The sequence below is a fragment of the Quercus suber genome, unplaced genomic scaffold, assembly GCF_002906115.3.
Source record: "Quercus suber isolate HL8 unplaced genomic scaffold, Cork oak 2.0 scaffold_73, whole genome shotgun sequence".
In the NCBI taxonomy this organism is placed as follows: Eukaryota; Viridiplantae; Streptophyta; class Magnoliopsida; order Fagales; family Fagaceae; genus Quercus; species Quercus suber.
Genome location: NW_027069538.1, coordinates 1,443,979 through 1,470,287, shown reverse-complemented (window position 1 = coordinate 1,470,287; position 26,309 = coordinate 1,443,979). Strand labels below are relative to the sequence as shown.

Here is a 26,309-nt window from a genome sequence, read left to right as displayed (position 1 = left end):
TGGTTTTATTGGTAGATGTTTACATTTTAAATTAAAAAACAATAATTTTGTATATTTATCTTTGTTGATATTTTGTTAGTACTATATAGATAATACTATTTGAATTTGAATTTTTTTATGTTCCAGCCCCTTAGTTTGAAATCCTAAGTCCGCACCCTAAATAGGTGTGAGATAACAATTATCCGCCCATATATACTTGTGTTTCTTTCTACTCCCTCAACTTTCCCTACCTGTGTCTACCTTATATGTGGTCCATGCCGAATGGAGCTAATTGGAGGAATTAATACACTATAACACCTATACGAAACCATGGTGAGGCAGAGGGTTTAACTTGGTGTCAATCACCAAACACAGAAAACAAATCAAAATCCCCCACTAAACCTCTGAAAGAGACATGTTAACTTTCTTAACGTCTTCCATTTCGTCCCTTCCAATTCAAACAAAAGCTAAACACCTCTCTCTTCAAAGAGCCACTCATTCATGTATCTTGCTTCTCTTTCTGCCTCTCTTGACTCGCTTTTTTTTTTAATCTCCTTCAATGGCTAGAAATTATAGAATACTCTTCCCTACACTCACTGCAACAAGCCCATCCTCAAACTGCGAAGTTAATTGTGACCTAACTTGCCCTTATATCTGCGACCCACCTTTCCCAGACTATAGCTATTTCTCACCACCACCACCTCCACCACCATCTCTCACAGCCTCTCATAGCTCAAAATTCTTAAGCCACCACTTCTCAACCGTCCTTATTATCTCCCTTTCTGTCTTAGTCGGCCTTCTTGTTCTTATTAGTTACTATGTTCTAATAGTAAGGTCTTGTCCAAGTTGGTGTAGCCGAAGAAATAATGGACGTACATCCTCTCAATCAGACGGTACAGATGAAGATTTTCTTGATGAGAATCATGTTGATCATCCTATATGGTTCATCACCACCGTTGGTTTACAACAGTCTATTATAAGCTCGATTGCGGTTTGTAAGTACAAGAAAGACGAGGGTTTGATTGAAGGGACCGAGTGTTCTGTGTGTTTGAATGAGTTTCAAGAAGATGAAACACTTAGACTCTTGCCTAAGTGTAGCCATGCCTTTCATATACGTTGCATTGACACTTGGTTGAGGTCTCATACAAACTGTCCTCTATGCCGTGCCAATATAATTGTGAGTGATACTGTCAGTTTAGACCTTGTTAGTCATCTGGGTTCAGTGGATCAGCATGCTAACAATTTGGACAGAAACCAAGAGACCACTATGATGAACTCTGGGAATGATGGCGACATCTCTGAGAACCCGGCTGGAATAACTGATGAAAGCGAATTACTAGAGGTTAATGGTGAAAGAACATCAAAAGAGGCTGTGAATTGTAGTGGGAATAATGATTTTCAGGCACTTGGTGATGATTCAATGGATAATGGTATACAAGTAATAAGGTCTATTTCAGAAGGGAGCTTGGTTATTGAAATTGAAGATGCTGAAAATTCACAGTTAGATATTGTACCAAAGCAAGATGGTAGGTTCTCAAGCATGCCTAGATTGATGGGTCATTCTTCAATTGAAAATTTTCTGCATATTAGGCCTGTTTCTATGAAAAGATCGTTTTGCAGTGGTGGGAGGTTTTGGTCCTCAAGATATAGCAAGAGCTTGAATTCAATTCTACTCTTGTAATAAGTTGGGGGTGTACCAATTCTTCTCCTACTACCGAAGCTATAAGAAAATATAGATGAGTTCCAGGACGAATTGTCCACTTTAAACGAATAAGTTTTCGTTTTTGTGCTGCAGTTTCAAGTTCTGAAGTGGAGCTGGAGTAGTCTTTTTGTATCACGAAGTGTGAATATCGCAGGACAGAATTATGCCTCAAAAGGCAAAGGTATCACCTCCACTTGCAAGCACTAATTACTTTGCCATTCAATTTACTTGGCTATGTTTCTGCAAAGGGATAAACCATTGGATTTTGGCTGTGCCTAAAAATATATATATTTTTTCTTTTTTGAGAATGCATTTCGGACCCTTCATCCATTCAAAGATAAAGGGGTTTGTAGAGTTATTATCAATATATGCATATATACTCTTTTTTTTGTTATGTTTTATTGGTGTATTGTTGTGGTTCGTGCCATTAGCAGTATATTAATCTCATTCTCAATATCTTTTACAAGAAACTGAACATCTTTATCTATGTTCTTTGACAATGAGAACAATTCTAGAGCCCACAAGCACAATTGCTTCATCCTAGGATGAAAAATTGGCCACAATTTTCGTTCCCTAGTTTGTAGCATCAAATATAGGGATATTGCCGGTTCCACCCTTACATCTTAGAGGAAATAATTTGTTGTGACTTCACACTTATTATCCAATGTCTCTTTCTGTTTCTCAAAAAAAATTATCCAATAAAAAAGTGTGGGGCCATTGCAATGGGATATATATTAACTTAAGCAGAAGTTAGAGAGTTCCAGCTAGATAAACCATGCACCGTCCTGGAAAGGTAGCTGTTGTGAAAAAAAATTTCAAAATGTTGGCATAATGACATATGTAGTAAGTAGTAACCAATGGAAAGAGGACATTGTAAATGCTGACTAATGACTAGAACTTGGTAAAATGAAATGGTTTTTTTTTTTTTAAATTCAATTATTACAACAAATGATTATGGGAAGATATGAAACATGATTCTCCTTATAAAACGAAATAGTTGAATAATTATAAAAGGAGATTATTAAGGAACATAAATTTTCTACCACTTTTTATGTTCTATTACATATTGAATACTAAGATTATGTAGCTTACCAAACCTAACATGTGATTCTTTTTGTTTAAAAAATAGCTCAAATTGAATAATCGACTGGCCCAACTTCCCTTCAAAAGGTCATCTCAAGTATTATATATATAACATCATCTTCAGTATCAACTAATTTAGCCTATCTAGCTTTTAGATGTAGCAAACCATTTGAATTTTTATAACTTATGTACCAGAAGCGATTGATCTAAGCGAATCATGTCAATTTTGACAAGTTTTCACGTCGAAATCAGTTCATAAAACCTCAAACCTAATTGCTCTAAGCCCCCCTCCGTTTTTGCTCCAACTTTTTCTTTTAAAAAAAAAAAAAAATTAAGGGTTGAGAAATAATTTTAAAAAGTTAATCAAAAGTGATTGTGATGAATAATCTGTATGGGATGAACTTTGTCTTCATTTTTTTTTTTTTTTTTTAAAATTTTTATTTTAAGATAAGATGAGCATGATAATCCGACCACTCATCCGAGGGTGAAGTGTGGATAGTTGCTTTCGATCCATTGATAATGATTTATAACAACCCTTATCTGACATGCTTAGGTCAAGTCATTAAACCCAAACCTACGGCAGGAGCCCATGATCAAGAATCTTTAGGTAAAATTTGATGGTAATGTCAATAAGTCATTGAAGGAACTCATAGTGGAAGATAATTTTTTCAACAGGGATTAATAATTATTCAATACTACTTTCAGGCAAGAAGTCATTATCCTTATTAAATTTTCTTCCAATCGGAGGGATTACTAACTTGATTCCCAATCACAACATAAAAGGCTATATTCTAAGCTAGTCAGCTGTCTCTCAACTACCACACCTTCCTAATCCCATTGAAATGGAGGTTACTTCTTTTTCCAGATTGCTTAAAGTGCCAAACAATGAATCCATACAATTTAGGCTTTTGATTTAAACACGTTATCTGACTTTCAAGTCTCAAGCTGATGTAAGCCTAGCTACCTGCTCTATCTATGTGCTCTATTTTACCAATATCCTGAGCAAACCAACAATAACGGCCTAACTCTATGGTTCTTGCAGCGAATGAAAGCCAAGCTCAAATACGAATTACAGTACTATAATTGCTGAAGGAGTTGTCTCAATGTTGACTTGACCCTACATAAATTTTGAGTTTTATTTCTAAGCAACACTTTTTTTTAACAATCTGGTTATATTTCCAGTTAGGAAAATGCTAAATTTACTGTAAATTTATTATAAAATGCTAATAAATTAATTTGCTAATGAATGTAATTGAAATCATGTCAATAATATAGTAAATAATTATATATATATATATTGTTAATTCTCTAAATTAAAACTTGCAGGAAATTCATTTGTTAGTCTCTATATGAAAAAGGGGTAAAAAGTGCAACGTTTTCAATAATTTAGAAAATTAAAATTTAAAAATGGAAAACAAACTTCAAGCAAACTGTATACAGAAGCAAAACTTTTGCCAAATTTTAAATTATTTTTCTTGTATTTGAAAGTTCTTAATAATAGCTGTAGCATCATTATTTCAGCAAAATAGTTGTGTGCATGGTTTCTTCATCAATCTATTCATGAAAAATCATGTAGTTCGAAAAACATGAGTGAAGTGTGTGTGAAACCAATTTTTTATTAAAAAAAAAAAAAAAAACTACAACCATAAATTGTAATTTTACACCGAGATGCTTGCTAAATTATAAAGATATGTATAAAATAAGAAGAAAATGAGACACAGAATTATGTCGGTATGAACAAATTTTAAGATAGTTTTTATTATTATTATTATTATTATTATTTTTTTTTTGGGAAAGCTTGAGGTACTCCTACTCTTATTCTCTCCTCTCTCTTTCTCTGATTGCTCACTTTCTTGACGTACGTAGGCCAATGCATTTGAACTTTATCGATAAAAACACTGAATGTCACTTCAAGCCCAATCGATTCAGTCATGTACTTCGATTGATTGTACTAAGTTTTAGCTCTTTATTGGGCAGGGACGATAAAGCCCGCAAAATTAGTTGAGCCCAATTCCACTACTTGTCTCCAAATCCAACCCACCTTTGCGGCGCGTGCTGCACACACACACAACTCCATTGATTACACAATAAACACTTTCAACTTTATCTAGTACAAATCAACAAAAGCTTTTCTATATTTTATGCAAGAGTTTTACTAACATAAGGTCCTATGTTTGTAAATTATTTTAGAAATTTTTTTATTAAGAATTGAAAATTTTGTCAAACTTTTTGACAGTTTTTTCAATTTTCGATAAATTTTTTCTTAAAATTGATTGTTAATATATTCTTGTGGGAGATAAGGGGGTTAGGCCCAAGTTAATGGGCCGAATACCCAGGAGAGGACTGTTTCACATCCGAAGAGAAAGATGCGGAGAATGCAGGGCCCAGAGTGAAGTAGAATCCTCCTGTAGAGAATCATCGCTGTCCGAAGAGGATATCTCCAGTCCGAGGAAGATGTTTTACTTTGATATGATATCGGAGACTAATTGAGTAGGGGAAAAGCCTGATTGATTGTCCGAGGACTCCACCTGATCAAGATAAGCTCAAAACATATTCAGGAACGATAAGGATGAGGAAATATCTGAGGGAAAGGCTGCTGCCACCGTATTCAATGCATTGCAACAGCTTTTCTGGCCGCATTTATGTGGAGAAGACCTCTGAACAGTGCTTCATAACCTACCGCCACTCACACAAAGGTGAAAAGAAGCTGCCTGACGTGACAGGTACTTGAGCAAGTCCATGGATGGGGAGCACGTGGACGATAGAGATGAGGGTGAGAGTGGCTATATAATAGAGGGAGAGGGTTTGAAACGAACCATGGAATGTATGGAAGCTGATCAATGAATAGTTGAAAGAGTGATAATCCTTTGTTATTAATCCCTTGCCAACTCTAGTTCTTTGACCCATACTCTACAAATTAATTGTCTTTGGGTTTACGTAAAGAAATTGAAACCTACAATTGGCGCCGTCTGTGGAAGAGCTTGAGAGTGAGGGAAGAGTAGCAGCGGTTGGTCATGGCTGGTCAAGGGCAACAACCGGCAGAATCTGGGGCCTCGCAACATATTGACCCTTTTCTTAACCTGGAGCGGAGGCAGGACCGTGAAGGTAGTGTGCATACTACACACACTGAGCGAACCCAGCCTCGAAGTGAAAGTCGTGCCCCCCATGCAGAGAAAAACAGCATGCTAATAGAGATCGAAAGGTTGAAGAGAGAGTTACGCCATGAGAAGAGGAAACGCACTGTGACACACCCTGATGACGACTTGGACGACGGGCAGGATATCACTTATGAGCAGAACTCTCAAACTCCAATCAGTGAGACTTTCTCGTATGAAGCTGAGCGCCCTCGTGAGAAGCGATCTCGAGGACCACCATATGGAGCGGTGGGCAATGATGCCATGAGTAGGGCCCTGAGTTAGATTTCCAGGTCACCCTTCACCCGTAGGATCGAAGGAGCGGAGATGCCTCGGCGTTTCAACCAGCCAACCTTCACTATCTATAACGGCAAAACTGACCCTGTGGAGCACGTTAGCCATTTTAACCAAAGAATGGCTGTCTATGCCAGGGATGAAGCTCTGATGTGCAAGGTATTCCCATCCAGTCTGGGCCCTGTAGCCATGAGATGGTTTGATAACCTGAGGGCCGATTCCATCGACTCTTATCAAGAGCTTACTCAAGCTTTTGGTTCGCGATTCGTCACCTGCCGAAGAGTGCCCAGGCCATTATCCTCTCTTCTGTCCTTAAGCATGTGTGAAAGGGAGACACTAAAGGCGTACTCGGATAGGTACTGGGAGATGTTTAACGAGATGGAGGGCAACTTCGATGCCATGGCCTTGGAGACGTTCAAGTTGGGTCTCCCCACTGATCATGGTTTAAGAACGTCCTTGTCCGGTAAGCCAGTTGTTAGCATGCGCCAGCTCATGGACCGCATTGAGAAGTATAAGAGGGTTGAAGAGGATAGGCAGCAGGAGAAGGGTAAGGATAAGGCTATCACCCAGGACAGGAAGGACTTTAGGTCGGATCGCTATAATAATAATAAGCCGAGGAGAGATTTCGCTGGGCACTCAGGTTCAGCAAATACCCAAACAGTTAACACCGTGTTCAAGGAGCCCGTTCATCAAGTCCTGGATAAGGTAAAGAATGAACCATTCTTCAGATGGCCGAACAAAATGGTGGGAAATCCGGACAGACGCAATCGTAACGTCTATTGTCAGTACCACTAGGATCACGGGCATACGACTGAAGACTGCAGAAGCTTATGGGACCATCTGGACCAACTGGTCGGCGAAGGTAGATTGAAGCATCTGCATGCTAACAGTAGTCCCTCCGGGGGGCAATACCTCAGATTTACCCCCTGTGGGATATGGTGGGTTCTCTTGAACTCCTCAATCAACGCCGGACTATCGACGAGATATTGGAATTTACCCATTTCTAAAAGACTGAACGAAACAGTGAGGAAGATGGTGTTAATGGAAGGAAATGGTAGCCGAGAAGGAAAGAAAGGTTCAGGAGGCACCGAGACTTACACTAGCACGAGTAAAGCGAATTCCCTAACTCGAAATGTAATTTGGGGTGGGATCCTGAAGGCAGAAAACGCAGAAATCTGAGTGGGCGTGAAGTGCTTTTGAAGAAGGGAACTCTCCGGAGGCTCTGAGAATGCTCTGAGTGTTATGAAAGTGTGTAAAGTAAGAAAAGTAACTGCCTACAGAGGTTTATATATGGGACAAATGGAGCGGTATCATTCATCTCGCTCGAATTACGAGGGCAAACCCTACCCGTTTGATCAATAATCCACCGTTGGATGCAAGGGACACAGCCGCTTGAAGTAGTTGATGCGCTACTTTGGGAAGGAGAGATTTACAGCGGTAATAATGAGGCGCGCGTCTCCACAATCTCATGCGTGTAAACAGGGGCATTTATGACTTTTTACTTCTGTTGGTTTCTTTTGTTTTAGTTTATTTTCATTTTTATCCACTCATTCCCGCGTACCAAATCAAAATCTTATTCTTTCTTCCCGTTTGCGTGGGAAAAAATAAAATTTTGAGGGGCTATTGTGGGGGATAAGGGGGTCAGGCTCAAGTTAATGGGCCGAATACCCACGAGAGGACTGTTTCACATCCGAAGAGAAGGATGCGGAGAATGCAAGGCCCAAAGTGGAGTGGAATCCTCTTGGTAGAGGATCATCGCTGTCCGAGGAGGATATCTCCAGTCCGAGGAGGACATCTCCTGTCCGAGGAAGATGTTTTGCTCTGATATGATATCGGAGACTAATTGAGTAGGGGAAAAGCCTGGATGACTGTCCGAGGACTCCACCTGGTCAAGATAAGCTCAAAGCCTATTCAGGAACGATAAGGATGGGGAAATATCTGAGGGAAAGGCTGTTGCCACCGTATTCAATGCATTGCAACAGCTTTTCTGGCCGCATTTATGTGGAGAAGACCTCTGAACAGTGCATCCTAACCTACCGCCACTCACACAGAGATGAAAAGAAGCTGCCTGACGTGACAGGTACTTGAACAAGTTCATGGATGAGGAGCACGTGGACGATGGAGATGAGGGTAAGAGTAACTATATAATAGAGGGGAGGGGAAAAAGAAGGAAATGACAGAAAAAAAAAAGAAAAATAATAGTGTTTCAAACTATCAATGTATTCAAACTGATCAATGAACAGTTGAAAGAGTGATAATCCATTGTTATTAATCCCTTGCTAATTCTAGTTCTTTGACCCATACTCTACAAATTAATTGTCTTTGGGTTTACGTAAAGAATTTGAACCCTACAGTTAGCAATTGCAGCCACCCAGCAAAGTGTTTCTTAGTTCCCCAAAAAATTGATTCTTGCATCTTGATCTTCATTTTCATTGTTTGGTTTCATATATATGTTATTTTATTTAACAAGAAGAGTGATTCTTGCTAAGTCGATATGCATGCATTTGAATTTATCGATCTAAATATGATGTAATTAGATGTGAGTCCATTTCTAGACCCACTTTTGTCTACTGACTTGTGTTATTTCTCTCTGTTGGTTTCCAATAGGGAGGATTGAACACTGAAAACATAGTAGTTATTGGTGTTGCTGGCAAGGACTGTCACTGGATTCATGGGACACAATAATGATAGCATTTTCATTGATTATGAATTTATACTTCGATCCCTGTAATCGTTACAAGTATACTTCTAATATGTTGTAATGGAACAAGATAAATGTATTGTACAGCAGTTTGTAATTTTCTCTTGTTTGCTGTGAAATGCATGCTATATAATGTAATCACACGAAAGAGTTGTATAAATCTATCTTGAACATATATTTCCAACCCTTTTACCACATTGATTGCTTTATAAGGAGAAAGTCGTAAGAAATTGGTAAGAAAAGAGTTTTAAACTTCTTTTGAACAGTTTACTGGCGTTGTTATTCTTAGCTGTTCTTTGATTGGCTATTTATTTTATTATTTCTTTTTTAAACAAAGTATAACAAGAGATTCATTCTAATCAGAGATGATATTATTTCACTAAACTTTGTAGCACTGGCTGCTCTACTTGCAATGACCACCCTGACTTGCAGAAAATTGCATATATACACTCGTCAAAAAAAAAAAAAAAAAAAATATATATATATATANCTTTTACTTTTATTATTTATTCAAAGAGTTGAAGGCTGTAGGAAACAAGGTGGCTCTGGATGGAGTTTAGGAAGAAACTCTCATTTGTGTAGTGTAAAGAGATCCCACAAGAGAGCTGTTAATATGCCTACGAGAGGAAAAAAAAAAAAAAAAAATCTTAAAATTGTAAACTAATTGAAACTAGGTTTAACTCACACCCATTAACAATATAATAATGGACAATAATCAACACTTAAGTTATAGATACGGGGAAAAAGTGGGATACTACTCTCTCTTGTAGGTAGTTTAAGAAAACGGGTAAAAAAAAAAAATTCTACACCGTACACAACGTTTATAAGGAATTATAAATAATGCAGTGCACCGTGGACGAGCATGCAGTAATTAAGAGAGAATGGCATTATATGGATGCAAGTAAATACTATATCTATATATGACATTTAACAATATATAGTAGAACTATCCTTTTATTGTGAAATTATATTTCTTTCTAAATACAGTATTTTATATTTTTCTAATTTATTGTAAACTCGAATTATGCATATAAACTTAAAGCAGAGTAATCATTATTTTGTTATAGAGATGCTCAATAATTAGATGAAAAAGGTCATTTTATATCACAAATAGTCTACATCGATAGTCTACACACACAAAAGGCATAAGGATACAATTTCATCTAAAACACAGCAGACACAACAAAGTATGATTCTTATTACAATACCCCTTTAGATTCAAAGCTTAGCAGACACACCGATGTGTCTTACAAGTTCCACGGACCCATATGAAACACAACCATCTTTATTTTTTTATTTATTTAGCCAAAACAAACTCGAACTTAAAACATCACAAAATGTAATCAACAAGATTACACAACCATCCAAAATCATTAAGAAATGCAAGTACTTCCAGATTTGGGCTTAACCATTGCCAAACCTTTTCCTTAATTGTTCAACATATTCATAAACCTTCTTCTGGTCAGGAAGAGTCTTGGCCACAGTCTCTTTCTGCAAGCACCTCTTAGCCCATGCAACAATCTTGGGGCACTCTGCCTCTATGTTGAATTCTCCAAAGGTCTCCATTGCATAGAACCAACTGTAGTAGGGGATAAGAGAAAGATCCACAAACCCAAATGTTTCACCCCCAAAGTAAGGCTTGTCACCAAGCTCTCCCTCCAATATCTTGAAGATTTCAAAGAATTCCTTCTTGCCTGCCTCTTTTTCTTCTTTCGTGAACAATATCTTCCTTAAAACTTCAATAACCTACATATTCCACACATTTTACTACCACTTCCCAGATATTATATAACGTGCTTGAACAATGACATTGACCGTAGTGAATTTCAAATCAAGTCCACTGGACTAGGAGATTATTTCTTTAAACCTTAGCAAAGGCGGAAGGCCCATATAAGGTGCTCTTAGTTGCAGGACATTAATCTTACTCAAATATATTAAATCCGTGGTAAATCAACTTACATTATTGACGGTAGGATAGAAGAACAAGACTCAGTATATTGGACTTAAGATCACTCCTTTTTTTTTTTTTAATCACAACACTTTCTATGATCTGCTAGAACTCGCAAACTTTAATCATGTTTGGTCAAAATGTCAAATTAAGTACTAAAGTCATCATGTCTAATTGAATCTTACAAGTATCATAGCCATTATAAGACCTGCAAAATACTAAACTCTAATAGAATCTAAACATTAAACACATAATAGTTTTTCTTTTTCTTTTTCTTTCCTTTTTTTTTTTTTTTTTTCTTTTTTTTTTTTGGAGAAGAAGTGTATATATGAGCTAAAGATTAGAATATATATTTAAAAAAACAAAGAATAAGATAATCAGCTGGGCCATCCGTTGGATCTAATAACGTGATTCAGTTCAGCCCAAAATGAAAACCCAACCCAATCAGAATAGTTAGACCCGACTCTCTCGAAATTTTAGGGCTTTTTCTATCACGGCTAAGGTTTTGATCTTTATTCCTCTTGACAAGATAATCTAAACCCTTATTGAAATTTTAGAGCTTTGATCTTTATTCTTCTTTCACACATTTCAGTAGCAATTGGTAAGTTTTACTTCTTCTTCTTCTTCTTCTTCTTCTTCTTCTTTCCATAGAAACCATGTGCTTATGTTTGAGCTCGAATTTGGTATAATTTCCTAGCATTTGAGTTTGATCATACTTTCTCTTTAATTTTTCAGCTAACCCATTTCTTTAAAAGTTTATTAGTACAAGTTTTTTAATGAAACAAGGATTTTTCTACACTTAGTATAATGCATATGTAGTGGTGAATTATTATTGCGCGTTTAACATCATTTCTTGGTTACATTAGCTTGATACTGTATTATTTAAGTTTTACAGAATTAAAGATGCTGTTTTTGTTTTAGACCAGACAAGAAATTATCATTATTAATGTATGTTGATTGAAATTCTGGGAATGTAGGTTTTGGGGACCCTGATGTGATTTCTACTGGGAAATGGGTGTGGATCAAGATTTTTTTTAGAACATGTAGAATTAGAGAATTTTGTCAAAATTCTTGAAGCTACAGCTGAAATCAGATTTTGTTTGTGAATTTGATAGGATTGTCTGTTTGGATGCTTTGAAATGGAGCAATGTACAATGATTTATATAGAATGTCTGTGTACACTGTTCATGTAATGCGAGCATTCTGCATAGTTTGTGTTTGATGGGAAAACCGTTTTGAAAAAATGGTAATAACCCATGTAGAAGTGGGAGAAGCCTTCAATGCATATTTAAAATTGGATTTCTTAGTTGGTATTCATTGACCAACTGTTTTGATACCCAATATGGTCCTGGGGTCAGAAATGATATCTGCTGCCTTTTGAAATTGATTTTTCCTATCGGATTGTAGTGAGCATTTTTACTGTTCATTGTGGAGCTCTGCATGTTTTCATCTCAAGCACGAGGATGGGTTCCTGAGAATTGAGAAAGCTATGTGCATTGTATTAACGTGCAGACTTTTAACCTTGAAGTTTCAACAAGGAAGTGAAAGTGTCTGAATAAATGGAGCTCTTCAAGGTCATGGAGAAAAAGTATGCTCTTTGGCTTTTTAGGTGGTGACAATTTCAATATTAAAGATATTATTGGTCATTTTAAAGCTGGGGACTACAATCTGCATGATTGCTTTCCATTTGATCCAAAAAAAAATTTCATGTTGATAGAGATATGGTCATCATTGTAGAAAAAGTTATTTGTAGTAGTCAACACTGCTATATTTTCACAACTGATCCAAAAACAAAAGGTGATATTTTAGACTATTTTGAATATAAAACAAACTATTCTGTTCCCAGCACATATAGAGCTTTTTAGTATTCACTGAATGTTTATTTATGCATCGGTGTGGCCGAGGTATTCGCTTTCTTAGTTCATCTTCAAACACCCGGATCAACTGGGATCCAACTGTATCACTTGAACTCAATCACCCTACCCTTATTTTGCTTGAGAAATGTTGCATAAGGGATCATTTCAAGCAGATATTGGGCCAGATGATGAGGACCAATCTCATTGGGCAAACATTTCCCATGAGCAGGCTCCTCTTATACTCAGCAATCTCACATCCTGAAAATCTAGACATGGCCCTCCTCCTTTTCAACAATTATACTCCACATCCAAATCTCTACATTTACAATACCATGATCAACGCCTTATCGTTCTTGACAAATCAGTCATTTGCTCTCTATAATTCAATGCTCCAGACAGGCATATACCCAGATAAACACACTCTGCTTTACCTGCTACAAGCCTCCCAATGTATATTAGAAGTAAAACAGATCCACTGTCATGCTGTTGTGTTGGGTTTGTTGTCTTATGGTTATCTGCAAAACTCCCTGATCAAAATGTATTTGGAGAATGGACTTGTGGGGCTTGCATATCAGGTGTTCCAGCATATGCCTGTATTAGATGCTGTCTCATTTAATATTATGATTTTTGGTTATGCTAAAAGGGGATACAGTTTAGAAGCACTGGAACTATTTCGTGAAATGTCGGTTTCAGGTCTTGAACCTGATGACTTTACTATTGTAGGTCTTCTTGTGTCTTGTGGGCAGCTAGGAAATGCAAAATTGGGGAAGTCTGTTCATGCATGGATTGAGCAGAGGAAATCCAATAGTTCTTCAAATTTGATCTTGGGCAATGCTCTACTTGATATGTATGTCAAATGCAAGAAATTGGAGTTTGCTCAAAGAATATTTGATGCTTTAGTGGAAAAGGATACCATTTCATGGAACACCATGATTGCAGGATATGCCAAGGTTGGGGAATTGGACCTTGCCCACACTTTTTTCGATCAAATGCCTAGGAGGAATCTTTTTTCTTGGAATTCTTTAATTTCTGGCTATTCCCAGAAGGGTGACTATATGATGGTGATGAGTTTATTCAGCAGCATGGTTGTAAATAATGTTATGCCTGACAATGTCACAATGGCAATCTTGGTCCATGCTGCAGCAGAAATAGGAGGACTGGACCAAGGGAAATTGATACACAGCCGGGTGGTTAGGATGCAGATGAAAGTAGATGCGTTTTTGGGTTCAGCATTAATAGACATGTACTGCAAGTGTGGGAGTATTGAAATAGCTTTCATGGTTTTCAGGGGGCTAACCAAAAAGGATGTTAATGTATGGACTACCATGATTACCGGATTTGCATTCCATGGTTATGGAAGCAAAGCTCTTGAATTATTCTCTGAGATGCAAGGGGATGTAATGCCAAATAATGTGACTTTTGTTGCTATTCTTACTGCTTGCAGTCATAGTGGACTTGTGGATGAAGGGATCAAAATATTCAATAGCATGAAGGAAAAATATTGTATTGAACCAGGAATCGAGCATTATGGGTGTTTGGTGGATCTTTATGCACGATCAGGTAGGCTGGCTGAAGCAGAAAAAGTGGTTGACAACATGCCAATGAAACCAAGTCGATCCATATGGGGATCAATTGTGGGTGCTTGTAGAGCTCATGGAAACATGGAACTTGCAGAGAGAGCTTTGAGAGAGCTAGTAACGTTAGAACCTGAAGAACCAGGTGGATATGTTTTGTTGTCCAACATATATTCTACCTGGGGAAGATGGAGTTGTTCAGACAAGATTAGGGAACACATGGAAAGGAGGGGAGTAAAGAAGACTGCTGGTCGCAGCAGTGTGGTTATTGATGGAGTTTTTCATGATTTTGTGGCTACAGATAAGCAGCATCCAAGATGGGAAGAGATTCAGTCCATATTGAATTGTATGAAAAGTGAAATGACGTCCAGCCCTGCTTTTTCATTCTTCTTGCAAATGTTACTATAGACCTATGTTGATTCCCGTTTGAGGCCTGACACTTGCTTTTTGACTTTGACGACAGTGATGCAGATACGGAATATTTTTAGTTTGCTGGTCATGAGAAATTAACTTTTTGTATGCTGTTCTTCTAGCATTTTCTCTTGACCATGCACGTCTTAGGAACTCTCTTCAAGGAATTTTCCTAGTGGGCTTTTGTTTTGCATATAATTTCATATCGAGCCTAACCAAAAAATATTTACTGGCTTAGCATTGCTGTTTGTTCATCACTGTATTTCCATTTTATATTATTGCATTTGTTGGGATGGTGAACATGTCAGTCTAAGCTGGAGGAAATTACACAGAGTAGGCAACAGGTATGTCAAACCTAATGCAGCACATTATGGCATTAGCAGATAGTTTTCATGCTGACAGTGTATGAGTGAAGGTAGTCTTGAATGAGTGAAGGTAGTCTTGAATGCTATGTGACTCATATTTTGGTTTCACTTATTCGTCTTTGACTGTTCATGGTCAGGTGTTCTTTTAAACAATGAATTTCTATATAGTTACAGTTTTGTTAGGTCTTACCCAAAATAAATGCTTTGTAACTGAATGTTATAATGCTCAAATTGGGACTATTTGTGCCTTATGGGCAGTAAATGTTTGAGCAACCATTATATATGATATAGACACTAATTGTTCACCTGTGCCAGTGAAGTTAGATACGAAGGCAAAATCATGTGATTGCTTGCTTTTCTAAAATTTCCAACATACTATCTTTGGGGTGGAGATTACAATACAATTGTATCCCCGAATCGAAGGCCATGGGCTGTTCACCTAGAACTATTGAACCTCCCTCCTTTTGGGGAGAGGCAGGAAGTGCTAGTCAACCCACAGGCCAATGACTGCTGACATGAATCAGTAGGGTCTTATAATTCCCTTAATACCTTCAGATAGTTCCATTATACACATGCAAACGTACTCCCATATTTATTACGTTGCATATGCACATAATTAATGACCTTCTACCCCCATTTTTAAAGGAAGGGCCTTTTGAGCCATCATTGGTCTCTGTATGATGCTGTGCTACGGCTTCATTACCCAATCAATGACTATAAATTACTTGCTATAGTTATTGTTATTTTTTAATTATTTGCTAAGAACTTATTATATGAATTAATTATGCTTCTTTTCGTTCATTTCAGGTGTAGCTCAACCTAACTACTTGGAAAGCTAAAGCCAGCTTTGGGCATAAAGAGCAATGCTGAGAGGACTGAAGGCTGTAAATACATTAATATTTGCGTACTTGAAAGGTTTCTCTTGTCAGTGTCTTTATTAAGAGTGCATCTGAAATCCGTTACTAATTATTAAAGAAATCGTGTGATTATTAAATGGATTACAAGTAAATCTTTTGAATTGCCACCTAACCATTTGAAAGGATTTCTTCCAAACTGATATGGAAGAAAATTCTCGGTGAGAAATATTGAAGTTTATCAAAACCCATCAAGGCAAATGTTACCTAGATCCTTATATACTGCTGACTGCAATTTGGTTTTTATAATGAACATGATCACATTTTTCCTTACATTTGATCATTTCCAATTTTCCATAACTAACATTTCATTCGGTGCTTTTGGCACTACACAACATTGAGAAAGTGAACAAGTTCTCGCCCTAGTATATATATTATAAAAATCATTCTCCTACAATACAGTACAAGTCCTTAAGTCAGATTTGATGGATTTACTAGTCGAGGTAGAACACCGAGTAAAGGCATCTTAGGTTTGAACCTTTTTGCCAACAAGGACTCTAGAAGTCCACAATGAAGTCCTTGACTAAAATTGTAATCAGAGGTTAATTATCCTTGAATCGCTTTTAGAGAAAATGAGCATCCTTAAAAGTGTCCCATAGGGGTATACAACTCCAGCTGAAACAAATTTTTTACAAAGTTCGTATCTAATTTGTCTAGTGTGACCTGTACAAAAGAAACCACTGCCCCAAAATTATGTTACCAATGACAAAATATACTAATCTTCAAAAACATTTTACACCCTAATTATCAGATGATCTACGTCCAAAAACATCATCCGCCCTACTTATGAGAGGTCTACGTCAGCTCTGTCAATCTCCCCCGCCCCGCCTGCGAGTTCTGTGAGTTCATCATTCAAACATCTTTAATCACGTTTTACCTGGACTCTATTCACCCATCACTGCAAGTCCCTCCATCGACTCAATTGCATTACCTAAGAATAGAAGAAAGCACATTCCATAACATATCTATACAAGACCCCCAAGAGACTCGCTGGCAAATACCAATATTTCAGAACCATATATTGCTACTGACAGTGTGCCAATTAATCACGTTGACCCAGAGCTTGCTGTAACCCCACCACCATCCCGAAGGAACATATGCAGTGTTCTTTGCACACTATCTGCAACTATTCTCAATCTACCTTGACTAACATCTGCTGTCGAAGATCCATTAACCTCCACAGCTCGAGCCACCCTCAGTCTACATTTCTCCCAGTCATCAACACGGAACCAGCAAGCTCGGCCTCCATGGCTTCCTTCCATACCAAGAAAAGACACGTTCTGGTTTTCTCCAAATGAATATCTTAACCTAACAGAAACACAGTAGGGCAACCAAGCAGCACCACCAGCAGCATTTATGTGAGGTATGTGTAAAGGATCCAGAACAACAGTGAGAGCAAAATCAACAGAATTATGGGGCCGATCATAATGGATATTGCTTTTCGCTACAGATGAGTTCTCAGAGTTTTCTTCCGTACTCAACCCTGTGTGGTTTTCAAGACATAATTCAATACGTGGTTTCTGCGCAGGGGCTAAGTCTCCACCTTGTACCTGGGCTAATCCTTTTTTCCATGCTATTAGTTTCAAGAATTCTCTTAGAATTGATATGGGTAAGGTGAGAAGAGTAATGAATGAAGCAACACGTGAAGCATCATATGGCTCTGATGCAACACGACGGCTGAAGTAGTCACATATCTCACTAATTTCAGGTTGTGTAAGTTCCTCCTGTGCAGCAGCAGAGTTTGGCTGCTGTTGTTGTTGCTGCTGTTGATGATGATGGAAGCGCTTCACACTGAGGACTTGAAGAAGAAGTTGAACTCTATGGACACTTACAGCAAATACATAGCCCCTGCAGAAAGGGGGGCAATCAGATTTAGGAATCATATGCGATGAGCAAGGAATTAGCAATTATCTTTCTACATTATCCAAGCAGCATTAGAGTGCTTCCATTCCCTTTATACAATGCAACAACTTATGAGAACGCAAGCTTTCAAGAATTTTCTTTTTTCTAATTCATGGCTTTAACACCTCAAATTGCCAACAGAAGTAAAGTGCGGACAAGGTCCAAGCAGTCAATTCAAAAACAACCAAAAAGGGTGGGGATCAAGCTACAATAATGAATTTGAGGGTAACAACTACATATGAGAAGTTGAATAATACAAACAAATTAAAAAAAAAAAAAAAAAAAAAACAGTAGATCAGGTCTCTCAATACTGATGGAGAAGGTGTCTTGTAAAAAAGTTTTACATCCATACATCAGAAAATTGATACATAGAACATGGTGGAATTTGTGAGGAGAAAACTGGAATTTATAAATAAATCCACTAAAAGTATGTTTAAACATTTTTCAAGTTGAGTAGTGTCAAGTTTCAACAGATCTACGCATGATATGGCCTAGAGAACAATGATCTATGTCCTAAATATTCCAGAGCCAACCATGTGCAGATCAACAAACAAACTATCCACGTCTCAGCACTGCAGAATCCTCATGCCAAGAGATTTGACGTTAAGCCATAAATGGGGATGCTACATCCTAAACTCCTAACGATATAAGAAGCCGTATCCTTACATTACAGCCATAAATCTTTTAATCTTCCCATTTTTATAAACCCGTTGATGTTCCATCTTAAAAAGCCCAATTTAAGAATTCCACTAGTTAGTAATTGCATGCACATCTGTGCTTTCATTTTGATATCATCAATGATAATATGAAGAAATTGAAACTAAGTAATTTGCAGAGCACACCATGTAAGATCATGGGCACCATTCTCTAAATAACATAAGGGAAACAAAACTTAGAAAAAGGAAGGTTTTTAAGATGTGAACAGAAACAGCCAAAACAAACAGGAAACTATCTTACCCTACGAAGAATCGCAAGGCAGGCTGCTCCTGGTCCAAATTCAGAAGTGCACCTTCATTGTCTTTCAAAATTGATCCTAGGATCTCTTTCAAAAGATTTGGTAGCTGGGCAAATAGCCATAGCACTCCAAGGTACTTGAGTATACCTCTTAGAACCTTCTTTAGTGCAACCAGAGGAACCCAACCACCTCCATACCCTCCATCATCCCAAGACCAATAATGGCAGTATTCAGTTCACCTCGCAGATGTGCAGGGACACTTGTGCCTGGGGATCTACGTAAAGCCACTCCAGAGCCCATAACAGCTAAATNCAAGGAGTTTCCGCATGCCAAGGGCAAACATTCTTGCATTAGATAGCCTTCGGATATCAGCCACCAACTTCTTTATACTGTCAGCCTCAACAGATTGATAACTCAGAACAACACCATCTGGATCATATCGAATATGTGAATCAATATCAGATGTATTGGCTATGCGAACGCCAGAACCCCATGTTGTACTACTGCTTCCTTTCTGAAGCTCCCATAAATCCCTGAAGTGCTGATCATTTATTTTGACGTCCCAATGCATGCTTCCGGGTCTGCCAAGCCGCAAGCAAATGTGTTGCCATGAGTCACCTCTAGCAAATGGCAGCCGGAACCATATGTTCGAGGATACATTTCTTAACCCCACCTCTTCAACATAAGGGATCTCTAGTGCCTCCATCTGGCTAGTCAGTCTGGCATGCTTGATACAGAGTGAACAGTGTCTGACCACTTGAAGCAGAGCTGAAACATAAATGCTGGAAGGCACATTGCCTTTATTTGCTTCAGCTATAAGATTCCCATAGCTATATCCTTCACTTTTAGCAACCATCTCTGTTGATAAAAGTGCCTGAGATGAAGGCTGTTGAGAGTGAGTGGACTCCGAGATTTTCCTTCTCTTATAAAATCCTGTATTTTCTTCGAGACCTTGAAGCGAAGGAATTGAACTCAAAATATCTGAAACCATACGCTTTCGAGGATTTTTATCATGCTTGGAAACATCTTGACTAGGACTTTGACAAATTGCAGGTTCTGGTGTATGGGCTGAAACAAGGCCAATCTCTAGTCAAACATTGATATCTAAAGAGTAGAACTGAATTGGGAGAAAAAAAAGTATATATCCCAACTTAATGTAGATAAACATGGAGAAGGAATCTTACATACGGGAGTTGTAGTACATGAACTCGATCCAGCAACTCTGAAAGATCCAGCTAGAGGCCCGGTAGGTGAACTTCTAAGCCCATTAGGTTTTGCACCTGGCACAGGCATTCGAGGGCCAGTGGTTCGGGAAGGAGATAATAGTCGAGCTGACCGACTCCCATACACTGAATCCTTTGAAGTATCATTTAGCAATCTGAGCTGATCTTCATCTGTTGTGGCCTCAACCGAATGTGGAGATCTAAGTGAAGCCAAATCCTGCTCAGACTTTGAGGCTGATAGCTTTTTCCCAGTTGCACTCCTTCCTGTGACAGAAGATAGTGAACCAACTGAATTGGACTGTACAGGGCCCTTCAAATTGCCAGATGAATACAAAGATCCATTATAATGAGTTGCCATACTCGAAACTTTTGCAACATTATTAATCTGTGATATCTGTATACCTCCCTCCCACTTAGGAGAAGGGGTTCCAGCTTTTATACTATGAAGATTCATTGGAGCAGAGCCAAAATGAGAAGCAGGAGATGTGCTGTACGATGAAGAGAGATTCTGAACAGAGAATGGAGGCACAGATGACCCTTTCTCAAGTTCGAACACCTCATCAACAACAGATGAAAAACTAGAAGGAGGACACTCTGCAAGCTGCATAGAACTCTCAAGACCAATATCAGAAAGAATACCGTGTTCAGAAGTCTGATTAGGACCTCCTGCACTAGGCAGAAAGGAATGTCGTTTTCCCAAGTCAAGTAGGCTCAAATTCATTTCATCTTCGAGCATCTGCATCTGGCCAATATCAATATTCTTTATACGCATCACATTATTTAGGTCATTAAAAGAATGGGCTTTTCCAGATGGATCTTGCTGAGTCTCTAACAACTTAAACAGCGGTTTAAAATCCTTATCAAGTAACATCAACAGAAAATATGAGCTCCCACAGTCTGGAAACCCCATTAGCAACATAGATGAACCATTCCCAATGTTCTTGGGTACTTTCACTGCAGCAAAACCTTGCTCATATACCTGCAAGAACCAAATTATACAACCTTAAAGGATACAAATTGAAGTCGTAAGTTTTGTTTTAAATTTAAAAAAAATTAAAGAGTAATAATCTTTATTGAATAGGAAAGACTCTGTACACATTATCTATGAAGCTGGTGGTATGTATAATTACTGATCGCTTTTCTTCTTCAAGAGAGAGCAAAAAAGAACAAACATTTACCTCAAGGCCTAAAAACCTGCCAATAGATGCAAATAAATGCAGAGCACTTTTGCTTCTCAAGCTTATGAAAACCTCAGCTGCAGTCATGCTTCCTTGGTTCAAAGCTTCTTCACATTCTGTCAATGCTGAAGGTTCAAGAATATTCCGGGATGACTGAAGGAGAAAGCGACCATTCCTACAAGACACAAACACTTAGATATTCTACAGAAAATGATGAAATTGTGTCCTGAAACAACACAAAGTACAATTTAGAAGGGACTATTGTGTTTTCTTTTGTTTCTTCACTTTTTTCCTATGAAACAGATGACTATTTTAAAAGGAATAGGAAAAGGAAAAAGAATCCATGAAAATTTTTCAATAGCTTTTCTTTTGTAATGCCTAGCCAAATCAATTTTAATTGTGAGTACAGTTCTCCTTCATTTTCTCAATCAAAATAATAGAGCTTTTATTATGTTGCAGACCAAGTTAGCCCCAAATTAAACTGATGTCAATATAGGAAAACACAGAAGGTCACTATAGTTGTATGGGTAGAGGATACCTTATATTAATTCCAAGGGTAAAGAAAGATGAGCTATAGGCACGAACACGTAATACTTCCTGCCCCTCATAATCCCTAGTGCCAGACTTATTGTCCTTCTGCAGACAGAAATTCAAATAAAACAAAATCAAGTTCAGGAGATTCATCCCTTTAAAAACAAAAAACAAAAGGAAAGCTCATGAGCTCTAGAGAGAAAATGCATGAAAGAGAAGACAAATAAATGAAAGATCCATGATGGAATTTTCCTGGTACAAAACCATCTTCTGCAAACACATAAGAGATACCATGCAATACTTTCATTTACAAACAAGTCAACAATCTCAACAGATTTGAAACAATACAAGGCGCATGGCATTCAGCCAAATGAGAAACTTCAACACATGAGCAATGATTCCATAATAAAAGTCAACTGACCTTTCTATAGTCAATATCAGGTTCTTCCAAGTGTGACTGAAGGACAACATCACCTACCACTCGGCAGATCTGCACATTTTTCCCCAGCTCTTTCTGAATTTCAAGTAAACGAGTATACCTATTACAACATATAGCTCTTAGTAGCAACTTCTCAACATCAATGCAACTTTGGTCAAGAGAAAATTCTGCCTCCTTCCCAGTTAATGGATCTATAACAAATGTGCTATGAAAACACTTTATGTGCAGATCTGGTCCTGGCTCAATTTTAATAAATGGACATGATCCTGAGTCAGATGTCCCAGAGTTCTTATCAAAATCTAACCAGTATAAAACTTTTAATCCAGGTGTTCGGAGACCAGATGAATCAGCTTCTCCGTCTGGATTCAATTGTGTGGAACCAGCACTCCCTCCATGACCTGTACTACCATCAGATATGAGCTCAAATCGAATTGCATCTTTCCACCTTCCTTGTCGAAGAGCTTGTACTTGCCTTATGACAGTATCCATGACAAGTGCAACGCAAAGCTCATGAAGTACTGTATATAATGTTATAAATGGGTTTTCTGCTGCAGCCATTCTACGCTCTAGATCATCTCCAAGAGCATGCCGTCGTAATTCCTCCAGCTTCACAAGTCCACTTCTCTCACCAACCAGCAGTTCCAAATGTAATATCCTCCACATTGATAGATGTCCTCGGTAACCAAGCGTAACTAAAACCTTAAATTCCCCATCTACACGAAGCAGTGCAGTGCCATCAGAAACTTTTACCTCAGAAATTTCTTTTGGCAGTGAAACTTCAAGTAATTTAGACCGCACAAGCGTGTCCAACTTCTTCAAAGCTGGCTTTTGCTGATCCTCAGTTAATGTGCTCTGAATACCCACGTTCTCTATACATTTTGGTAAGCGCTCATAAGTCCCTGTAAGGAGGACTTCTATAGCAGAAGGCACATCATAGACAGGAGCACGAGCTTGCTGTAGCCCCTCATGCATGAAAAACAATGAATCTGCAGCTTGGGTGAAACATGTATCATGACTTGATAGTGTGGATCCAAGTTGCTGACAGTACTGTATCAAAGGAACCTGCAGAGTAGGCCAGACACACGAAAAAGAAACTGCATTTAAAAAATTGTATAACCTCTCTTTTAAATATCTGTAATTCTATAGAAATAAAGAATGTGAGCAAATGAAGTTTTTTCAACCAAAATAACTAAAAAAGTTGAAAACTTCATATATTTGTTCATTTTCCTCCATTCTTAACAACCAACTGGAGAAGAAAATTCTATCCACTTAAAACATCAATGAAACATCATAGGTTAATCACTTTCCAAAATAAAAACTAAACCCATCACGAATTTGAGAAGTGCAAGTGAACCGAGTTCAAAAGAACACTTGTTATCCATTTCCTCAACAATTAAAAAGTTGATGGCTTCAAGCAAGTTAACCAATTTAAGCTGAAAATGTAAATTTGAGTAGTTAAAGTCAACTGATAAAACTGAGCTGAATTTATTATTATTTTTAAACCTAGCTGGCTACTGAGACAAACTCACAAGTAGTAGAGGTTGAAAACCCCAACATGCAACCTAAATTCACATTTTTCAAAAAAAAAAAAAAAAAATTAATTAAAATCTTGAAAACTAACATATTTAAAAAACATGCATTTAACAAAAGAACCTAAATTCACATATTCTTAACCTAATTAGAGGCTAAAAGACAGAAAAAATTACATTTTCCAAACAAAATTCTTAAGTCGAATCCCACTAAACCGACCAAGCATAAAACCCAAAACGTCAATTAAACTTACATTATCCAAATAAAAGTCACATATTTTGCAAGCATAAGCTCAACCAAATTGACCTACTTGAGCCAATGAATCCAATGCATCAATAGAGAAACCTAAAACTCCCATTTCTATCAGTTCCTTCAAATTCTGCAGCAATGAAAGAAATAGCAAATCCAATTGAACCACCCAATTTCACATTTTGTTTATAAAAAAATAAAGTTAAAACAGATATTAACCAAAATGAATGAATCTCCAAACCTAATTGGTTAACATAAGATTGAATATAACCTAAATTCATAAAATTTCACCCTATTGAGCTACTTTTTTTTTTTTTTTGATAAGTCACCCTATTGAGCAACTTACTGAAACACCCTTCCCAAATCAACAATAAAAGCCCAAACTTCCATTTCTTTCTACTTCTCAGCAACCAAAGATATAGCAAATCTGATTAAACCACAACCCAAATTAGCCTAAACAAATAACTCTTCAACACTGATTTTTCACTAAACCAAAACCCACAACTTGGCTGAGTTCAAAACTCAATTTTCTTTGCATTTTTTGCATTTACTCCACTTCTCAGCAACCATTTCAAAATAAAATTAAACCATGCCAAGTCACAGTCTCTTAAAGATTGAGCTAAATTTAATTACATCCTCAATTATCCTAAAATTGATAAACCCTCAACCCTAATTCACCACCAAATCAAACATTTGCAACCCATCCAGGTCCGAAAGACAGTAGTTTTAGCAATTCTCTTTTCTTTAAAATTCTTCCTCTGGAAGAAAAGGAACACTTATTCCAATCAAAACCACCCAAAAGTCACATTCTCTTACAGAATCAATGCAATTCAACCAGACCCAAATTATCCCAAAGTTCAAAAAACCCTCAAACCCAATTGCCCATGAAATCAAACATTCACAACCCTTTCAGCTGTAAAACACCAAATTTCACACTCTCTCTACTCCTCCTCCACTTCGTCATCAACCAAATAAAAAAATAAAAAACCAAAATCCAATTAAACCTCCAAGAAAATCACTTTTTAAAAAAAATAACCAATCCAAACCCAATAAAAAAAAAATTTAAGAAAAACACCAAATTTCACATTCCTCCGCCAACCCCAAATCCAACTAATTCAACCCCAACACAAATAAACCAGAAATTCATAAAAAATTGTCACTAAAACCAATACACCCACACACACACACACAAATCCAAAATTTCAAATTCTCTTTGTTTCTCCTTCCACCAACCAATGAAAAAAGAAATTCAGATTCAGTTAAAACAACTAATTCAACCCCAAAACCAATCACCCAAAAACACCAACAAAAAAAAAAACCCAAAATTTCCTGAATAGAACGAACTAAATCCAAAAAATTGGACATTCTCTAACAAAAGGAACAAGCTTTCAGAACCTGTTGGCACCACTTGGCGAGGACGTTGAGGCGGAGCATGCGCTGCTGGGTTTTGACGATGTACTTGAGCAAGTTGATCTTCCTCTCCGTATCCAGCTGCGAAGCTTCGCCCGAAGACGCCGACGACGTCGACGTCGACGTCGAAGACGACAACAACAGCGACTGAGACTTCTCCTTCTCCTTCTCCACCAGCTCCTTTAGGGCTACGAAGGATTCCTCCGCCGCTCGGCTCACCAGCGCCGAGAACTCCACCGTTTGCTGCCCTAGCTCCGTCCCCATTGCTATTGCTTTAACCCTTTCAATACGGTGTCGTTTTTTTGTTGGGCGGGTTTCAGAGATTCGAAGTCTCTGAGATCTACGGTATCCACCACCTCATGGACCCCAAATTAGGGTTTTTAGAGAGAGAGAGAGAGAGAGAGAATTAGTGTTGAGATGTAATAAGAAATGGTATATTATAGCTGTAATAATAAGCTCTGTATTTCCAGCTCTCTCTCTCTCCTATTTTTTTTTCGTGTCTGTGTGCGTTCGTGGATTCTGATTTGAGAGGGAGAGAGAGAGAGAGAGAGAGAAAAGGGGGGAAGAAAAGAAAAGAAGGAAGTGAGAAGCGAAGAGAAAAATGCGATAAAATCTATAATACCTCCTCTTGTCCACCTAGGCTTTATTGCGAAATGAAAAAGGAGGCCATGGGTGGATATTGCCACGTGGCTCCATAATATTGGTTAATCTCTACTTCTTCTTCTTTTGACCTTTGCTATGAAAAATTGTAACACACGACCTATAAGTTTCAGAGAGGAAAAAAATATGACGGATTCATATGAAAATAATGAATTGCGAATAAATCTGGTACTGTTTGATATGTTATTACAAACGCGCATTTTTTTTTAGGTGCGTTTGAGTTAAGTTATTCATTTTAGAATGTTTAAACACTGGATTTAGAAAACTTTTT

General features: G+C 37.7%; 5 protein-coding genes across 9 annotated transcripts; 3 read left to right on the top strand and 2 right to left on the bottom strand.

Annotated features, from left to right (window-relative positions):
• Positions 1-240: 240 nt before the first annotated feature.
• LOC111984969 (RING-H2 finger protein ATL54) lies at positions 241-2,075 on the top strand. The gene is made up of 2 exons (XM_024016584.2): positions 241-1,505; positions 1,775-2,075. The coding sequence occupies exons 1-2, from the start codon at positions 539-541 to the stop codon at positions 1,801-1,803; spliced, it is 996 nt and encodes a 331-aa protein (XP_023872352.1). The 5' UTR covers positions 241-538; the 3' UTR covers positions 1,804-2,075.
• A 4,150-nt stretch (positions 2,076-6,225) lies between these two features.
• Positions 6,226-8,877, top strand: LOC136067456 (uncharacterized). Its single transcript, XM_065773357.1, has 2 exons — positions 6,226-6,897; positions 8,800-8,877. Exons 1-2 carry the CDS (start codon positions 6,226-6,228, stop codon positions 8,875-8,877), a joined length of 750 nt encoding a protein of 249 aa, XP_065629429.1.
• Positions 8,878-10,297: 1,420 nt separating this feature from the next.
• LOC136067455 (probable glutathione S-transferase) lies at positions 10,298-11,041 on the bottom strand. Its single transcript, XM_065773356.1, has 2 exons — positions 11,027-11,041; positions 10,298-10,639 (listed from the first exon to the last, which is right to left on the bottom strand). Exons 1-2 carry the CDS (start codon positions 11,039-11,041, stop codon positions 10,298-10,300), a joined length of 357 nt encoding a protein of 118 aa, XP_065629428.1.
• A 284-nt stretch (positions 11,042-11,325) lies between these two features.
• On the top strand, positions 11,326-16,056 carry LOC112037329 (pentatricopeptide repeat-containing protein At3g04750, mitochondrial). 5 transcript variants are annotated; one of them, XR_010628933.1, is made up of 3 exons: positions 11,326-11,442; positions 11,819-15,026; positions 15,855-16,056. XR_010628933.1 is itself a non-coding variant. In XM_024070141.2 (2 exons), the coding sequence occupies exon 2, from the start codon at positions 12,727-12,729 to the stop codon at positions 14,677-14,679; it is 1,953 nt and encodes a 650-aa protein (XP_023925909.1). In that variant the 5' UTR covers positions 11,326-11,442; positions 12,354-12,726; the 3' UTR covers positions 14,680-16,056. The 5 variants fall into 5 exon arrangements, 4 of the variants coding, with proteins under 4 accessions (XP_023925909.1, XP_023925908.1, XP_065629405.1 ...); XM_024070141.2 differs by having other exon boundaries at positions 12,354-16,056; XM_024070140.2 differs by having other exon boundaries at positions 12,249-16,056.
• A 429-nt stretch (positions 16,057-16,485) lies between these two features.
• LOC112037332 (mediator of RNA polymerase II transcription subunit 14) lies at positions 16,486-26,003 on the bottom strand. The gene is given in 9 exon segments (XM_065773335.1): positions 16,486-17,809; positions 18,821-19,028; positions 19,031-19,132; positions 19,134-19,886; positions 20,003-21,020; positions 21,220-21,394; positions 21,758-21,855; positions 22,172-23,251; positions 25,364-26,003. Coding segments are annotated over 9 exon segments (4,515 nt in total). The 5' UTR covers positions 25,643-26,003; the 3' UTR covers positions 16,486-17,007.
• Between the last annotated feature and the right edge of the window lie 306 nt (positions 26,004-26,309).

Excerpts from the sequence above, each read along its gene's own strand:
- LOC112037329 (XM_024070141.2), top strand. The coding sequence starts at position 12,727 with ATGCATCGGTGTGGCCGAGGTATTCGCTTTCTTAGTTCATCTTCAAAC.
- LOC111984969 (XM_024016584.2), top strand. The coding sequence starts at position 539 with ATGGCTAGAAATTATAGAATACTCTTCCCTACACTCACTGCAACAAGC. Across the intron at positions 1,506-1,774 it reads TATTGTACCAAAGCAAGATG|TTTCAAGTTCTGAAGTGGAG; the intron begins GTAGGTTCTCAA and ends TTTGTGCTGCAG.
- LOC136067456 (XM_065773357.1), top strand. The coding sequence starts at position 6,226 with ATGCCTCGGCGTTTCAACCAGCCAACCTTCACTATCTATAACGGCAAA. Across the intron at positions 6,898-8,799 it reads TTCATCAAGTCCTGGATAAG|GGAGGATTGAACACTGAAAA; the intron begins GTAAAGAATGAA and ends GGTTTCCAATAG.